Source organism: Misgurnus anguillicaudatus, chromosome 1 (assembly GCF_027580225.2).
Source record: "Misgurnus anguillicaudatus chromosome 1, ASM2758022v2, whole genome shotgun sequence".
NCBI lineage: Eukaryota > Metazoa > Chordata > Actinopteri > Cypriniformes > Cobitidae > Misgurnus > Misgurnus anguillicaudatus.
This window is the reverse complement of record NC_073337.2, coordinates 25929636-25945169: the sequence shown is the minus strand read 5'-3', so window position 1 is coordinate 25945169 and position 15534 is coordinate 25929636. Positions and strand designations below refer to the sequence as shown.

Below are 15534 nucleotides of genomic sequence, written 5' to 3'. Positions count from 1 at the left end.
TTTTATGCGTTTTAAGCGAGCTGAGCCAAACTATCCCTTTTGTTTAAAAAATAATTAACTGCATCGTGGCGCCTCTTTGTCTCTCGCATCTGTCCGAAGTCATGTTGTACCCTGCAAAAAGTTATTTAAAAAAAAAAAAATCTTAGTATTTTTGTCTTGTTTTCAGTAAAAATATCTAAAAATTCTTAAATTAAAATGCTTTTTCTTGATAACGACCCAATAAGTCTAGTTTTTAGACCAAAAATATCAAATTTAAGTTATTTTGTGCATAAAACAAGCAAAAAAATCTGCCAATGGGGTAAGCAAATTTTTCTTAAATTTTTCTTGATTTTAGTGGTTAAGAAAAACGTTCAAGATATTTTTTTTTGCTTACCCCATTGGCAGATTTTTTGCTTGTTTTATGCACAGAATCACTTAAGTTTGATGTTTTTGGTCTAGAAGCTAGACTTATTTTCTTGGGTCGTTTTGCTCATCAAGAGGGAGCATCTTCATTTAGGAATGTTTAGATTTACTGAAAACAAGACAAAATACTAAGATTTTTTTTCTTGAAAATCATTTTTTGCAGTGAAAACCTGTTTATGTTTGTAAATTTATATTCAATCCAAGTTAACTGAAGTAAAACTATATAAATAAATGCATGTTTTTACAGTCATTAAGTAATCGTGTTAAATAATCGGATTAAGATTTTTCCCATAATCGAGCAGCACTAATCCTTTGGTTAGCTGAAAGTTTTGTTAGCCAAATCAAGAATACTTTTTGAATATGTATAGCACCTATTGTATCTCATATTTTAAAATAAGAAAAGTTGCAAAAGTTGGTTGAGAAATCAGACCACTTTTTGTGTCTGCTGTATGTTCTTATAACATTTGATTTTTTTGTTAAAGGAAAACACCACAGTTTTTCAATATTTTACTATGTTCTTACCTGAACTTATATGAATTAATACATACCTATCTTTTTTTCAATGCATGCACTTAATCTTTGTACAGCACGTCGTGATTGTGTTAGCATTTAGCCTAGCCCCATTCATTCCTTAGGATCCAAACAGGGATGAAGCCACCAAACACTTACATGTATTCCCTATTTAAAGACTGTTACATGACTAGTTACACAAGTAAGTATGGTGTCACAAAATAAAACTTTTGTTTGGATCCTAAGGAATGAATGGGGCTAGGATAAATGCTAACACATTCACGACGTGCTGTACAAAGATTAAGTGCACGCATTGAATAAAGATGGGTATGTATTAATTCATCTAAGTTGAGGTAAGAACATATTAAAATATTGAAAAACGGTGGTGTTTTCCTTTAAAATTGGTGCTGTGCCAAATTTTCTGTACCTGGCAGTATAAAGGGATAGTTCACCCAAAAATGAAAATTGAGTAATTTACTTGCCCTCAAACCTGCAAAAACGTCTTTTTTCTGCTTAACACAAAGGGAGATATTTTGAAGAATGTCTGTAACCAAGCAAATCTGGGGCACCATTGACCCTCATAATAGGAACAAATAATACTATGGAAGTGAATGGTGCCCCAGATCTGTAACTTTTTTTCTGTAATATTTTCCTTTGTGTTTAGCAAGATGAAGAATTGTATACATGTTTGACACAACTAGAGCTGCACGATTATGACAAAATAAACATAATTGTTGATTATTCAGCTTGATATTGTAATTGGGATTATTTTTTATGGTTTAATGTATGATTTTACATTGAAGTTTTGAAATGTTTTATAACTTTCTGTGAAGCAGCTGCATGGTAAATTTGAAACATCCAAAACTAAATAATATCATGTAAATTACAAATAATTATGTGAGTTATCCAAAATGAATGGCTAAAGGACAAGTCAACTTGTCAATTTTATTATCTAAAATGGTGCCCAAACATTTTGGCGAAAGCACTGAAATTAGCACAAATAGACAGGCTTTTGGTGATTATGTAATTGTTTCACCTGCAATTGTAATCTCGACTAGTTTTTCGATTAATTGTGCAGCCGTAACTTCAGAGTTTTCATATTCTGTAAAACTATCTAAGTAAGTTTCTATTTTTCCTTCCACTTTTTATTATGATTATTTTATTTGATTTTAGGTGATTTCTTGAAGACATTGGAAGATCCAGACCTCAACGTACGAAGAGTGGCTTTAGTCACCTTTAACTCGGCAGCGCATAACAAACCCTCTCTTATTCGGGACCTGTTGGACACGGTTCTGCCTCATTTGTACAATGAGACCAAAGTGCGCAAGGAACTCATCAGAGAGGTAATCTGATTTTTAAATCTAACTTTACTTCTGCCATCTAAAACCTGAAAGGGAAGTAATATACATCTCGTTCTAGGTTGAAATGGGTCCGTTCAAACACACGGTGGACGATGGTCTAGACATCCGGAAAGCTGCGTTTGAATGCATGTACACTCTGTTAGACAGCTGCCTTGATAGACTCGACATCTTCGAATTCTTAAATCACGTGGAAGACGGACTAAAGGACCATTACGATATTAAGGTAAAGCTATAAATCTTACATGAGAAGAGATGCGGTTTGCCATGCAGATCATGCAGAAGATGAAAGAGTGAATTGATTAACAAAGATTCAATGCATGGTCACATGAAAGACGTGATGCATGATGGATCGACAAAAAATTTAATGATTACTAGGTGTACTTGCATGATAATAAAACCAAAGCCATTAGTTACACAAAAATTTGCAATTTTTTTAATGTTTTTTTTTCCACTTTAAATAAAGAGTTATGTTGTTGGCTGAAGAGCTACCAGTATTTGATAGTTACTAGGTAGTCTTATGATAAATGTACGAAGACACTAATGTTAAAGCTAATGTTGATATTTATTTTCTGTATTAATGTGTTTTAAGATGCTGACGTTTCTTATGCTGGCCAGATTATCATCTCTGTGTCCTAGTGCGGTGCTACAGAGGTTGGACAGACTCGTAGAGCCTCTAAGGGCGACGTGCACCACAAAGGTAAACAAAATGTATAAGAAACACCACAAACTAATGCTAACATGACTAGATTTGTGCCGCAGCAGTTAGTTCTAATTAGCGGTTCGTTTTTGTTAACGAATTTCATTATCGATTAGTTGGTCTGTGACATCACCATTGGAAAGTGCAGACACGCATGCTTCAAACAGCGCATCAGACGCTGTTTCCTAATACAACACGAGCTGCAAGGCGCTTTATCAGGCGCTGCTTCTTGTCACCGCACAACCAGCTTGTTTAAGCAAGGCAGTGTTGCCAGATCCTTTGCCTTTCAGTGGAGGTCTGAATTGGGCAACTTTAAAACTGTTTTCCTAGGTTGATGTTTTTCTGCTGGGAAATCCAGGTTTTTATTGCTGTAACAACGCATGTATCTCACTTTCATATCATAATGGCTTATTTATTTAGTTAATAATGAATAATGTTAATTCTCATCAAGGTCTAAAGTTTTAAAGATTAATATGAGTTTATCAATCTGTGGCAAAGTGTTCTCACCAGCACATCCCTGAAGACTCAATTAGTTTTGTTTATTTATATTTTGGCATTTTATAGATGTTCAACTATTTTAGAAGTTGCACACATTTTTTTTAATTAAGGCTTAAAATATCAAAATAAAAGATTGAATTAGTAAAACTCTGTAGTAGTGTGTGGCGTTTGCTCTTTTTAAAGTACACTTCTACATGTGAATACCCTAATTTAGTGCCTTATTTAGCTGTAATAAGTGAAAAATCAAACTTTGTTTTTATCCGATTAGTCGATTAATCGACAAAATAAACGAAGATTATTCGATTATGAAAATAATCGATAGTTGCAGCCCTAATCGTATTATTAAATCAGCAAAAGGAGAGAAATGACAAAATCAGATAATTATAAATATATTTCTGATTGTTTTTCGCTAGTAATTTGAATATAGAAACGGGACAGCTTCTCTGAGCGGACTGTCGGATTTTCGAGGGAAGATCGAAAATATAACTAACTATTCATTTTCGATTTTTGTTTTATTTCACACCGACAAAATTAGTTGTTCAGCAGTAAACTGTACTAACCGACCTACAGGATCTGACGGCTTAATTATTTAATAAATGCTATTAGCTAAGAAAACATGCGTAATGTTAGTTAAAACGGACTGTGTGAACTAAAGATTGTTAATTTTGCCTTCCAACACATTGTGATAGACTAGTTGTTCATTTTAAAGAGCACCTATTGTCCAATTCATGTTTTTACATTTCCTTTGGTGTGTTAGTGTGTATTGGTTCATGTTAACGATATGCAAAAGGTAGAAACCCCAAAGTAAAAGATGACACAAGTTATCGTCTCCAATGTAAATTTATTTTCTTATACTACAACAAACACATGGATTGTAGGCAACAGTTTATTTCCCGGGAGCGGTGATGTAGACAAGACCGACATTATCATAATTCCTCCCGCTTCGGACTCACAACCTGTATGATAACTCCTGTTAGCATTGCATTGTGCGCGAATCTTTCAAAGAGGGTAAGGAGCGTCACATTTCCGGCTGAGGTCAGAGGTATTCAGACCAATCACAACATACAGATTAGCTGGCCAATCAGAGACACAGCTTTACAAAGAAAGTACGGTATGTGGAAAATAAAGTGTTTTTTAACCATAAACCACACGAACACATTGTATTATACCAAATATACAAAATAATGTTGTTTTTTTAGCAATGAAATAGGTGCTCTTTAAATAATTAAAAAAAACTGTTTTTAATATATAGTGTATTATTTTGTGTCTTTAAATTTAAGTTGTTAGTTGTATTTGTATTTAACTTATCTTATTTTAGCAAGCCAAATGAGAGGTTCAAGGGTTGTGGTTGAATTGGGCGTGATTCAATAAAAGGAAGCGGCATCACGGCGTCCATCTTTTTTTACAGTCTATGGTTTAAACCCATGCAACACACATGCTGATAAAACATTTGTACTTTTGATGCACTTTAAGTCGCTTTGGATAAAAGCATCTGCCAAATGCATAAATGACTTTTGCTCAAAACAATCGTTTCTCCCCAGGTAAAGGCGAACTCTGTAAAGCAAGAGTTTGAAAAACAGGACGAGCTCAAGCGGTCGGCCATGCGTGCGGTGGTAGCTCTGCTAACCATCCCAGAAGCGGAGAAAAGCCCCCTGATGAGCGAGTTCCAGTCTCAGATCAGCTCCAATCCCGAGCTAGCCGCCATCTTTGACAGCATCCAGAGGGACTCCTCCAGCGCCAACATGGAATCCATGGACACCAGTTAAGCGTCCGCACCAATCAACGCCGCTCCCAAAAAATCCACAAAGAAAACCGCCCCTGGGGACCCTTGTATTGTTCCATGCATTGCACTGAATCCAGAATAGGAGGAAAAGAAAAATGTAAAATTAAAAAAATGAGAAAAACTTACTAAAGGACAGACATTTATTCTCTTAAGCTTCGAAGCTTATTACCACATGATTTGTTTTTTTTATAAGCGACAGGAAATCGCTTCATTGTTTTCCATTCCTCACCCATCTTTTTTTTGTAATTTTCATAATTCCAGAGGATCCATACGTACCTCCACATGCACGCGGCTTTCGGAAGTGTGGCTCTGAGGGACCGATCATCTGAAATGAGTTGATTGTGTAAAAGTGGACCGCAGTATTTGTGTTAATATGGGAGATTTATCCTTTGCATTTCTAGACTGCAGACCAATCAAGTTGGGATCCACGGGGTAAACGATAGCACTCGATGGGCTTGAATGATTTCAGGACCATTTGCTTATCAAACTAGTTAGGTTTTTGTACGATTTAAACATCATCTCTTTTTACCGTCGGCAAATACAGAGCAAAATAGGAATATTATCCCGAAGAGGTGTTGAATAATTAAGAGTACTTTATTTTTTCTTCATCACATTTCATTACATTCCCGCCGTTTGCAAAATTCGAGTCATTGGCATGCGTCACACCTCCAGATAAACGAGAATTCAGCTGCACACAGTTTGCATAACCTTTTTCTTTTTTACTTGTTGACAGTTTAGTTTGGCTCAAGCATTTAGAGGTGAAATGACATCAAACATTGTTATGAGAAAATATTTGCCCTGTATGGAACGCACATATGTGAATAAAATATTCTCTCTTCAGGTGCTAGACTGTATTCTGATGTCGTAAGGGTGTTGCTCTCGCGCTATTTACATCCGTTGGGTTGCTTTAAAGAGAATAGATCACCCAAAAATAAAAATTCTGTCATGTTCTTGCCCTTGTGTTGTTGCAGACATATTTTTTTCTGTCGAGTATTTTTTATAGTTGAAATCTTTTTCGTTTTAATCATAATAGTAGTTCATATGACTCGTGCAATAATTTTTCAATAGCTGGTAAAGAATGTTTAAATTAATACTCAAATGTAAAAGTGCACTAAAATATACTTTTTTCATGCACTAGTTTTGTTCTTAATATACATTTTTTTATTTTAAGACACCATTAATTTCAGTACACTAAAAATCAATTTAAGTATTACTAGTATTTAGTATACTTTATTCAAGTGCACTTAAGTAAAACTATACTCCATAAAATGCTTATTTTCAACTCTGCATTGGGTCAAAAAGCTCCCAATCAGGGATACAGAGCTTTTCAGATCGATGAGTTTTGTACAAAATCAAAGTGTTGAGGAAGACGGGGATATCTGGAGATACAAAAATATATACGGTATGTGGAAAATGTCTTATTTGAACCATAAACCATGCCAACACTTTGTATTATATCAAATACACAAAATAATGTTTTTAGCAATGAAATAGGTGCACTTCAACCCAACGGCTGGGCTCGTCCCTTTTTCTGGTTTAAAAAAAATAACCCGCCATTTTTAGAGTTGATACTTTCAATTCGTATGTTTTTAGTGTTAAACTTTTACACTCTAAAAACAAACGGTGCTATATGGCACCAAAAGTGGTTCTTTGCTCGTAATCGTGGAAGAGCCATTTTTGGTGCCGTGTGGCACCGGTGGGGCACCTGTGTAGAACCATGTAGTGCTTTGTAGAACCATATGTGGTGCTATAGTGGTGCTGTATGGCCCCTGTGTGGTTCTGCGCAGGTGCTTCGCCGGTGCTGTGTGGCGCTGGAGACGGTTCTTCTATGGTTGCGATCCGGGGCAACAGTTTTGATGCTATATAGCACCGTTTGTTTTTTGGAGTGTACACTTTAATTTAGAACAAAAATATCATTGTACTTGTGGGATATTTTTAGTACATTCAAAGTATACTTTGTTTTTACCTGGGACATTACACAAATCTTCAAGCTAAAAAGTCAGTGAGCCGTCAGTATTCTGCTAAAAATCTTTTAAATCATACAGTCGAGTCAAATTTATTAATATAGCGTGTTTTTACAATTGTTTCAATGCAGCTTTACATGAAAAGAAACCACAGAAAATGGGACACTATTAAATAATACTATTTGTTATTTTTCCTACTTTTACTGTCCTCCTAAATGTGACCCCTGGACCCAGTGTTCGAATTATATCAAAGATTATGGGGGTACTTTGCTAAGCCCCCCCATTATAGGGTCCCTGGTATTTCACAAATTAAGCCCCTAACCCTAAAGATTACTAAAGATAATAACTAAAGATTCTTCAACGAGGTTAATATAATTTACACGCAGATCATCTGTCAATTCCTCCAGAAAACTCTGTGAGGCGCACTTGAGACATTACGTTTATTGTGAAATTGGGACAAATAATGGACAGTATCGCTTTGTGGCAGTGCAGCACAAGAATTTTAAATTCATATTTTAATTTTATTTTGAACCAGGGGACCCCAATTTATATTTTTGTGCTTTATAGGGGGTCCCTCAATGCTTTTAGGAGGTCTGGGACCACCCCAGCCCCCCCTCAATTTGAACACTGGCTGGATCACAAAACCGGTCATAAGGGTTGATTATTTTCTAAATTTAGATTTATTCATCATAATAGCCAATTTAAAAAGATGGAATTTGCAGCTGCAAAAAAATCTAATTATTGAGAAAATCATCTTTAAAGTTGTCCAAATGAAGTCCTTAGCCAAACATATTACTAATGATAAATACACTTTTTATATATTTATGGTAGGAAATTTACTAAATATCTTAATTGAACACGATCCTTACTTAATATCCTACACTGTAAAAAAGTAAGCATTTTTGTCAAATCAACATAAAATTATAGAAAACTTAAAGAATTAAGTTAAGCAATTTCAATTAGTTTTTTTTTAAAGTTATTTCAACTTATCACAGCTCAAAACTTAAAATTGAAGGTTGAATTCACATGCAAAACCAAGTTCTTTTAACTTCATTCTGCATTGTAATGAATTTTGGCATAAAAGAAAAATCGATCATTTTGAGCCATACAATGTATTTTTTGCTTTTACTTATATACCTGTGATACTTAAAACAACTTGGTTTTGCAAGTCAATTCAACCTACTATTTTAACTTTTGGCTTAAAAAGTTGACTTAACTTATAAATCAAGTTGAAATTCTTTACCTTCATTTTTTAAGTTAAAGTAACATAAAATGTGTTGATTTGACAAAAATGCTGCATATTTTTTATAGTGTATGACTAGTTTTGTGGTCCAGGGTCAAAGGTACTTGAGGGTGACAAAATAGTTCAAATGTGCACTGTAAACTTCTTTGCTGCCTTTTTAAAACTCAGATTTACAAGTCATTTCAACTTACTACTATAAGAGATGAGTTGCTTCAACTTATGACATGATAAATAAGAGATAAATAATAGTAAGTTGAAATCTCAGCTGATTAAACAAATTATTTAATACAACGTGGGTAAACTATACTTTTAAAAACGCCGCCTTTGGATTCGCTCAACCCTGTATAATTATCCAGGGATCTATAGTGTTAATGTAAAATGGTTTGTTCATTCAACATAATTGAATTAAGGAAAACTTTTCCACGAAATTAGGCTTGTACAACAAGAATACAATAAGTTAATTTAAACAAATAATCTTTTGTTGCACCAGCTTAATAAATATATTTTCATTGGTCATAAAAATATCTTGTTCAATAAACTTCATTCAGTTAAGGAAAACTTTTCCACGCAATAATTCTGGTCTGTTCAACAAAGACTAAACAAGTTCACTCAAGCAAAAAAGTCTAGTTAAACCAATTGTCAGTTTCTATATAATACTAATTAGCATAAGCACACGTTAGCATGCTAATGACACATTTGTTAAACATGTGAGAAGAGATACATGTAAGTGCTCTTTAAAAGAAGTACGTACGTCACATCCACAACTTAACCACAAGTGCCACTCTTCTGCACGATTGTAACCAAACAATTCGTAAAAATATAACACAAACTCTTCTAAATCAATAAGATAAACCAACATTAAACACTATAAAGTCTTTCTCTTTACCTAAAAATGCATAAAATAACTTTTTATTAAAAAAAATACTCTCCAAAGGCAGTTACATGCAAAGCATGCTGGGAAATACAGATTCACGGCCCAGTAAGTAATAGCAACAAAAATCATTAATGTGCTCCCAATATAAAATGATTGAGTTCATGTAATTTTTTAAATTAAAGCAGATTGAACATTATAAAAATAGGTTGAGACAAAAAAAAATAAAAAATTGTGTTGTATTAACTTGTTTCATTTAAGTAAATTAGACAAGGTGCAAAAACTGTTTTTCTGAGTTTTCTCTGTGAGAATTCTGTATCAGCAGATATCATCTTGCTATACAGCGGAGCAACAGGTGCTTAAAGTTTGAATTGATGTCCTGGACACAGGGGCGTCATGCACCAATTTTTTTAAGGGGGCACAGTGTCAACAGCTCACAGAAATTTGTGCATACACAGACATCAAACGAAATATTATAGAGCTTTCAGTCTTTTCCATGGCACTTACATTTCTAACAATCTGAAAACCCCTGCTTTCATGCAAAAACCTCCAAAATAAATGTGATGACTAACTTTCATATCAAATACTATTCAATCGGAATAATGACACATTTGCATCATATTTACATCTGAAACGGCATGTTTTATTTATTAAAGTCTTAATGGCTTGTTTAATTGTGTCATTAATGCATTTTGCACAACAACTGCATTATCATATAAAATTAATGTAATTTTAAATCCATAAAGTATATAAACAACGAAAATGACATAAGCTATAGACACGTGATTGATTTTAATGTTCAATAATGATTTAAAAAAATATGTTTAGATAAAATTATTAGAGGAAAGGATTTTTGCATTAAATTTTACCTCATATGTGAGCATGTGAGATTCCGCGCCCGCGTGAACTCTGGCGAACTTTGGCGTTGTGCCAAGAAGTTGAATCTCTACTAATATAACGTTGAGACGGTCACATTTAAAACCATACATTTTCTACACAGAGGAGGTTAACTGCACATTAGGGTTTGGAAATGTTGTGGGCGTTTCTAACACGTTTTAATTCCTAAGATAGCCAAATGCAGCAACAAGCCAGCAACAGCAGAGAGCTCATGAGCGCGCCCAGACGCTGATGACGTCTGCGACTGCGCTGACTGCAGCACCAGCTGCCGCCAGAATAAAAGTAATGTAACATGTATCAAAAACACTATCAAAACGGCGAAAATCTCCGAAAAGTGACAAGGATGCAGCACAGAATGTATAATAGTGTGCATATTAAATAGATTAAAAGTCAATAACAGATTAATGGACGCTTATTTGATTTTGAGGTTGGATGCAAAATCCATTGGCTCAAAAAAACCAAGGGGGCACGTGCCCCCTTAGTTTGAATGGGCATGACGCCTCTGCCTGGACACCATAATATATAGAAAATGCAATCTAGCTTTTTGACATCAAACGAAGTGTGACTAACGTTCTTCAATAAAAAAAAAAAATTAATAAAAATCTTATTTTATAGTTTTGATACAGTTATAAACTCTTCTGTTGTGCATGTATTGAAATAATGTTTGCCTTTGTTTGTAAATTTATACACAAAGCTGGCCGTGTTCACTGCTTGTTTGTCAGAATTATAATAATGTTACTGAATATGTTAATATTTAAAAAAATAACCAGGAAATCAAATCAAGTTATGTCCTGCACTTTCTCTTTTACTCAGAATAAAATCATCTGATAAATTCTTCAAGCTACATTAGATTAACATCCCTCCAGACATTTAAAGCATAACTTTGATGTTAAACTTCACCTGGTGCAAGCCGGAAATTATTTTACGATTCGTAATAATGTAAGGGCCTGGTCAGCTCCTATGTGACTCCCTCAGTGTTAATCATTAAAAATGCAGTAATGCTGCAAAGGTCATCGTCGTTGACACATGGCGAACAAAACCCAGCCAAAATTATTTTTATGAGCGCTCACGACTTTGAAATATCATGTCAACATGCCACAGAATCCCATCCTAATGTGAGGTAACGTGGAGTCCTATCTAATAGATATTTTATAAGCTGGAAACATGAAATTAGCTATGTTCGTCGTAGGGTAAATGAACCCGTTTCCAATTTGCACGCTAATGAGTCACGCAAATGCTATTAAATCTCTATTTACATATAGGCCTGATTTACATTGAAGGTGTGAGGGCTAATGCAAAGGCGTGATTGTTTATTTGGATGGATGATGGCCGCCATTGCAACTCTGTCGAATATGGACGATCATTAAAAAATATGAATAGTCATTAAAAGCTGATGTTTGCACAATTACTCTTTTCCTTTATAACAGTAAGATTTTGTTTGACTCAAAAAATTGAATGAATTCTTACAAAATGGCAACCTTGTAATGTTTCGCTGTGATATCAGGTTTGCTATTGCCATCATGCCTTAAATATAGATATTGGCATTAAAAATGCATATTGATTGACCCAAAGTATCCTAAAGTAAACTTCCCAGTAACATTTCAAATGCAAAAAGATACTTTAGGCACACAGGCTTTTCTTCCAAATTGTGTGTATATGTGATGATATCATTGTGAGCAAGCGAGCGAGACCAAAAAAGCTAATCATTGTTAAAGATGGAATGTGTTTTTTATGTCGATGTCGCAGTGTTTGACTGCGGTGCCCTATGGGAGAACGCAGCAGGAGGCCGTAAAAAGTCTGGATAGCGTTCATGCGCTGCAGATTAATACCTCCCCGCTGCTGACAGAGACCCTTTATGGCCCGCCGAGCAGTCACTTGAAGCAGCTTTAAAGCCAGGAGCTTAATGTTTCACCTCTAAGCCGGATTCAAACAATGTAGAGACTTCACCCCCTGATGAGCGCTGTAACTCATATCATCCCACTAATGATGCTTACTCTCTAGCTGTGTGCCAGAGTTAAATCTCTACAATCTTATGAAGAACGGTTCTTTCGCGGTTTCATAAAGAACGATGCACAAACGTTCTTTGTAGTGGAGAGGTTCTTCAAACTATATAAAGGTGAGAAAGAAATGTTTTAAAAACCTTGACTGGTTATTTCAGCAACCAAAAATCTCTTTTGTGGAAACTCTGAATTTTTTTGCTATTGGCAAATATTGATATTGGCTTGGTATCAACAAATATTGACATTGTCATTGATAAATATTGTCATTGGCCTGATATTGACAAATATTGGTATTTACTCTGTGCCATCAAATATTGACATTGGTTTGATATTGACACATGTTGATATTGGTGTTTTTCCAGAGATAAATATTGATTTTTAAAAATATTGATAAATATTGACATCACATAAAAAAAAAAGAAAACAGAGTTTGATGGCGCTGAATATCGAGTGTTTCAGATATTGGTAACTGTTGATATCATTCAGCTGTTGACAAATATTGATATTGGCTCAGTATTGACAAATGTTGATATTGGCCTGATATTGACAAATATTGATATTGATATTTACTCTCTGTCATCAAATATTGACATTGGTTTGATATTGACACATGTTGATATTGGTGTTTTTCCAGAGATAAATATTGATTTTTAAAAATATTGATAAATATTGACATCACATAAAAAAAAAGAAAACAGAGTTTGATGGCGCTGAATATCGAGTGTTTCAGATATTGGTAACTGTTGATATCATTCAGCTGTTGACAAATATTGATATTGGCTCAGTATTGACAAATGTTGATATTTGCCTGATATTGACAAATATTGATATTGATATTTACTCTCTGTCATCAAATATTGACATTGGTTTGATATTGAAAAATGTTGTTTTTGGTGTTTTTCCAGAGATAAATATTGATTTTTTTTTCTATTGATAAATATTGACATCACATAAAAAAAAAAGAAAACAGAGTTTGATGGCGCTGAATATCGAGTGTTTCAGATATTGGTAACTGTTGATATCATTCAGCTGTTGACAAATATTGATATTGGCTCAGTATTGACAAATGTTGATATTTGCCTGATATTGACAAATATTGATATTGATATTTACTCTCTGTCATCAAATATTGACATTGGTTTGATATTGACACATGTTGATATTGGTGTTTTTCCAGAGATAAATATTGATTTTTAAAAATATTGATAAATATTGACATCACATAAAAAAAAAGAAAACAGAGTTTGATGGCGCTGAATATCGAGTGTTTCAGATATTGGTAACTGTTGATATCATTCAGCTGTTGACAAATATTGATATTGGCTCAGTATTGACAAATGTTGATATTTGCCTGATATTGACAAATATTGATATTGATATTTACTCTCTGTCATCAAATATTGACATTGGTTTGATATTGACACATGTTGATATTGGTGTTTTTCCAGAGATAAATATTGATTTTTAAAAATATTGATAAATATTGACATCACATAAAAAAAAGCAAACAGGTCGATGGCGCTGAATATCGAGTGTTTCAGATATTGGTAACTGTTGATATCATTCAGCTGTTGACAAATATTGATATTGGCTCAGTATTGACAAATGTTGATATTGGCCTGATATTGACAAATATTGATATTGATATTTACTCTCTGTCATCAAATATTGACATTGGTTTGATATTGACAAATGTTGATATTGGTGTTTTTCCAGAGATAAATATTGATTTTTAAAAATATTGATAAATATTGACATCACATAAAAAAAAAAAGAAAACAGAGTTTGATGGCGCTGAATATCGAGTGTTTCAGATATTGGTAACTGTTGATATCATTCAGCTGTTGACAAATATTGATATTGGCTCAGTATTGACAAATGTTGATATTGGCCTGATATTGACAAATATTGATATTGATATTTACTCTCTGTCATCAAATATTGACATTGGTTTGATATTGACACATGTTGATATTGGTGTTTTTCCAGAGATAAATATTGATTTTTAAAAATATTGATAAATATTGACATCACATAAAAAAAAGCAAACAGGTCGATGGCGCTGAATATCGAGTGTTTCAGATATTGGTAACTGTTGATATCATTCAGCTGTTGACAAATATTGATATTGGCTCAGTATTGACAAATGTTGATATTTGCCTGATATTGACAAATATTGATATTGATATTTACTCTCTGTCATCAAATATTGACATTGGTTTGATATTGACAAATGTTGATATTGGTGTTTTTCCAGAGATAAATATAGATTTTTTTTATATTGATAAATATTGACATCACATAGATAAAAAAAGCAAACAGGTCGATGGCGCTGAATATCGAGTGTTTCAGATATTGGTAACTGTTGATATCATTCAGCTGTTGACAAATATTGATATTGGCTCAGTATTGACAAATGTTGATATTGGCCTGATATTGACAAATATTGATATTGATATTTACTCTCTGTCATCAAATATTGACATTGGTTTGATATTGACAAATGTTGTTTTTGGTGTTTTTCCAGAGATAAATATTGATTTTTTTCTATTTATAAATATTGACATCACATAAATTTAAAAAAGTAAACAGTTAGATGGCGCGGAATACCGATAGTGTTTCAGATATTGGCAAATGTTGATACCGTTCAGCCGTTGACAAATATTGATATTGGCTTGGTATTGACAGATATTGACATCGGACTGGTATTGACAGCGATAAATATTGATATTGGGTTTGACAGTTATAAATATTAATATTGTGTTGGGAAATGATAAATATTGACATTGGCTTGGTATTGGCAAATATTAATATTTGCTTGGTATTGGCAAATATTGGTTTGGTGTTATAAATGTTGATATTGTGTTTTTTTCAGAGATAAATATTGATATTTGTTTTGTATATTGATTCATATTTAAACGGCATAAATATTTTGAAAAAAAAAACAACAACACAGAGTTCGACGAAGATGGATATCGATAGCGCTTCCGGTAATGCCAAGTGTTGATATTGTTCAGTTGTTGTCAAATATTGATATTGGCTCAGTATTGACAAGTGTTGATTTTGAGTTGATATTGACAAATTACTAAATATTGAGTTTGGTATTGATAAATATTGATATTGGCTTGATATTGACAAACATTGTTTTTTTCTTGATATTGCATATATCAATATAGTGTCGATATTTACTTGATACTGACAAATATTGCCTTGATACTGACAAATGTTGATATTGTTTTTGATATTGATTATGGTTTGGTATTGGCAAACAATGATATCGCTTTTTAAATATTGACAAAAAAAACCCT

General features: G+C 33.5%; 1 protein-coding gene across 2 annotated transcripts in view; it reads left to right on the top strand.

The window, feature by feature from the left end:
- Positions 1-6201, top strand: part of cand1 (cullin-associated and neddylation-dissociated 1) — a 28339-nt gene extending 22138 nt beyond the window's left edge. For both annotated transcript variants that reach the window (XM_055190273.2, XM_055190272.2), the window contains exons 12-15: positions 2086-2255; positions 2332-2496; positions 2863-2970; positions 5010-6201. In XM_055190273.2, the coding sequence (XP_055046248.1) occupies positions 2086-2255; positions 2332-2496; positions 2863-2970; positions 5010-5234 (668 nt within the window). In that variant the 3' untranslated portion in view covers positions 5235-6201. The remainder of the gene's footprint in view (positions 1-2085; positions 2256-2331; positions 2497-2862; positions 2971-5009) is intronic.
- The last annotated feature ends 9333 nt before the right edge of the window (positions 6202-15534 follow it).